The 2724-nt window shown below is 34.1% G+C and overlaps 1 protein-coding gene across 4 annotated transcripts in view; it reads right to left on the reverse strand.

Moving 5' to 3' along the window:
• The window catches only part of CEP170 (centrosomal protein 170kDa), an 87137-nt gene that overhangs the window by 7067 nt on the left and 77346 nt on the right, over nt 1–2724 (reverse strand). For all 4 annotated transcript variants that reach the window (XM_009321255.1, XM_009321254.1, XM_009321253.1 and 1 more), the window contains one exon: nt 851–944. In XM_009321255.1, the coding sequence (XP_009319530.1) occupies nt 851–944 (94 nt within the window). The remainder of the gene's footprint in view (nt 1–850; nt 945–2724) is intronic.

Genomic DNA, 2724 nt, shown 5'->3' on the forward strand with positions numbered 1-2724 from the left:
GATAGGTAGATGAGGTGCTTAGGGACATGGTTTAGTGGGCATGGTGGTGTTGGGTTGACGGTTGGACTCGATGATCTTGGAGGTCTCTTCCAACCTTAATGATTCTATGATTCTAAGAAATGCGTTCACATTTTGCTTCTGAGCAGTCCAGCACGAAGTATGTGAGAAGGAGTTTACTCTCCCACCTTTCCCTCAGAAAAGAAAACTGACATTCTTAACAGCACGGTACTCCAGATGGGATAATGTAGCTAGACTCTCTGTCTGCTCTCACATGCAGAGATGTTTTTAAAACCCTACGCTCTGTGTCTAGAAGCAGAGAAGAGTACTAGGAAACAACATGGGTGCCCCATTCCCTCACACTGTCACACAGTCTGGTTATGAAGTGGCCCTAACTAGGCAGGGGTAGAAGACTACATGAATCAGCTAGAATTGTAGTTAGTACCCTATGGTTATCACTTCCACACAAAATCAACATGATTATTTTTCATTGAAGAATGCTTGTAAAACAAGCTTGTAAAACAAGTTCATTCGAAAGCAATCCAACATTCAAACTAGTGGCTTTGTGTTAAACAAAAGTACTGATGGTCTAAAAAGTCTGAACCCCTTTTATTGCATTCTTTATCTGAGATTTTCCCCTGAACAATTACTTAAGACTGTTTCTTTATAAGATAGTAAGTCTTAGTAATTATTAAAGAAGACTAGGTTTATTCTTGAAATATACTGAGTGTCTAAATAAAACCTTTTAAAGATTTTTTCCCTTTATATAATTGAAAATAACACATTCCTCTACTGATTATTTAGAAATTAGATAAGAGGCTCATTCAATCCCAGAAAAGGTAACTATTCATACCATGCTTGATGTTTTCACAATAGGAACTTCACTTTCAGCTCGCAACTTATTTTCAATTTCTTCCCAATTTCTGTCTTTGTCCTTAAATAATATTCTAGAAGAAAGACATTCAAGAATAGTATGTTTAAAACAGACAAAAATAAACAAACTAAAACTGAAAGATTAGATACACGATACAAGAAAGCAGCATAGGAAGCACTGAATAAAACTAAAATCTGAAATATTGAAAACTGACAGAATCCAACCATATGGTTTAAATTTTCAGGGAAGCATACAGAGTTTCAGCAATATCATTATTATTGACATTAAAATGGCAGTTCTGTAGCTAAATACTTGCTTATGGTGTTGAAAAGGCACAGCTGATTCTTTCCTCCAGCACTGAGACGTTTTTTAAAAATCCAACTATTTTATAATAGTCAGAGAATTTCCTATTAACACTGCATTTTACAACAACCACAAAAAGAAGAGAAAGATTAACAACGGTAAGTAAATGCTACTCTTTTATATTTGTATTTTATATTAATTTAATGAAAAATAGAACACTTCAGAAAATTAAAAGAAAAATGCATTTCATAGAAGAAGTCTGCATTGAAACGTCTCAACACACAACTTACATTACTAAATCATGTATATACAAGTATCACTTGTATTACATGTTTAAAGAAGTCACTTTATTATTTGTAAAACCCCAAAGCATACTGTGAGATTCCTCATTTTTGATGTTTTGCCTCCCTGCTGTGATAAATATTTTTTGTTTTCATTGTCATATCATAAACATCATTTAAACTGTCTACATTTGCACAACTGGAAAACAAACAAACAAACAAAGATGTGTGGATACTTAAGGTCTGGGTATTCTTTTTTTTTTAAGTGACACCATGATGACATAGAGGATTTCAAATCCACTTCTTCTCTAATTGGTATTTCAAAGTTAAAAGTACAAAAATAGCTGCAGTAAAACTGCTAAGCAAACAAACCGATTTAAAATCATGACCAAAAAGTACATTTTAAAGACATTACTAGTATAGGTAGGTCTCTGAGGAAATAATATTTAAGGTGGAAATGAACGATACCTTGCATCTCATAAAGACTAAGAATTTGAAAGAAAGCTGGGATACTTAGTACTGCATTTCTGTTAATGTTTCTTCAGTTATTTATACCCTATGGAAAATCCCACTCTCTATTAATATCCTGTCAAGGAAGTCTAGCTTTTCAAAACCTGTACCCTGTATTATCAGTACACAGATGTCCATAGAGAGCCCATCCAAAAGCTGCTTTAATTCTTCTCTGCCTTTGAGGTCTTCACTAGTTGCTGCTTCAGAATATGTTTTTGTCAGATCTTTCACTGAGAAGTTCTATTCTCGTGACACAATGTCATGGGATCAAGGCAAATGACCACTTCTGCAAGTGACTGTAGTGTATTAATGTACAAAGCATACAAAGAGTAAACATTAATACATACTTCTTCTTGGGGAAGGAAAAAATAAATTAGAAGTAACCAAAGCTACAGTGAAGAAAACATGAAACATGAAACACTTTATGGCCTCAAAATGTGCCATCATCTTGTAACAAAAGTTGATCATCAGACATCTGACAAGATTGCTTTTATGTTCTGGAACAGAGTGCAAAAGCTTGCAAAACCACAACTGCAAACCTGGATACCAGAAAGTCGAATTACAATGGAAAATTTAGGACTTGCCTTACACTGATGAGTTTAAATAAATAAAAAGCAGAGCCAATTAAATCCTTTATAGGATCTTACACTAAAAACCAGGAAACTCCTGGAAATATTTTGATTCAGTATACAGAGACTCTTACACAGCTATACTTTCCGTCCTTTAATAGCATTTATATCACTCTGGAAATCAGCAGGA

This window comes from Pygoscelis adeliae, unplaced genomic scaffold (genome assembly GCF_000699105.1).
Source record: "Pygoscelis adeliae isolate BGI_AS28 unplaced genomic scaffold, ASM69910v1 Scaffold463, whole genome shotgun sequence".
Lineage (NCBI taxonomy): Eukaryota > Metazoa > Chordata > Aves > Sphenisciformes > Spheniscidae > Pygoscelis > Pygoscelis adeliae.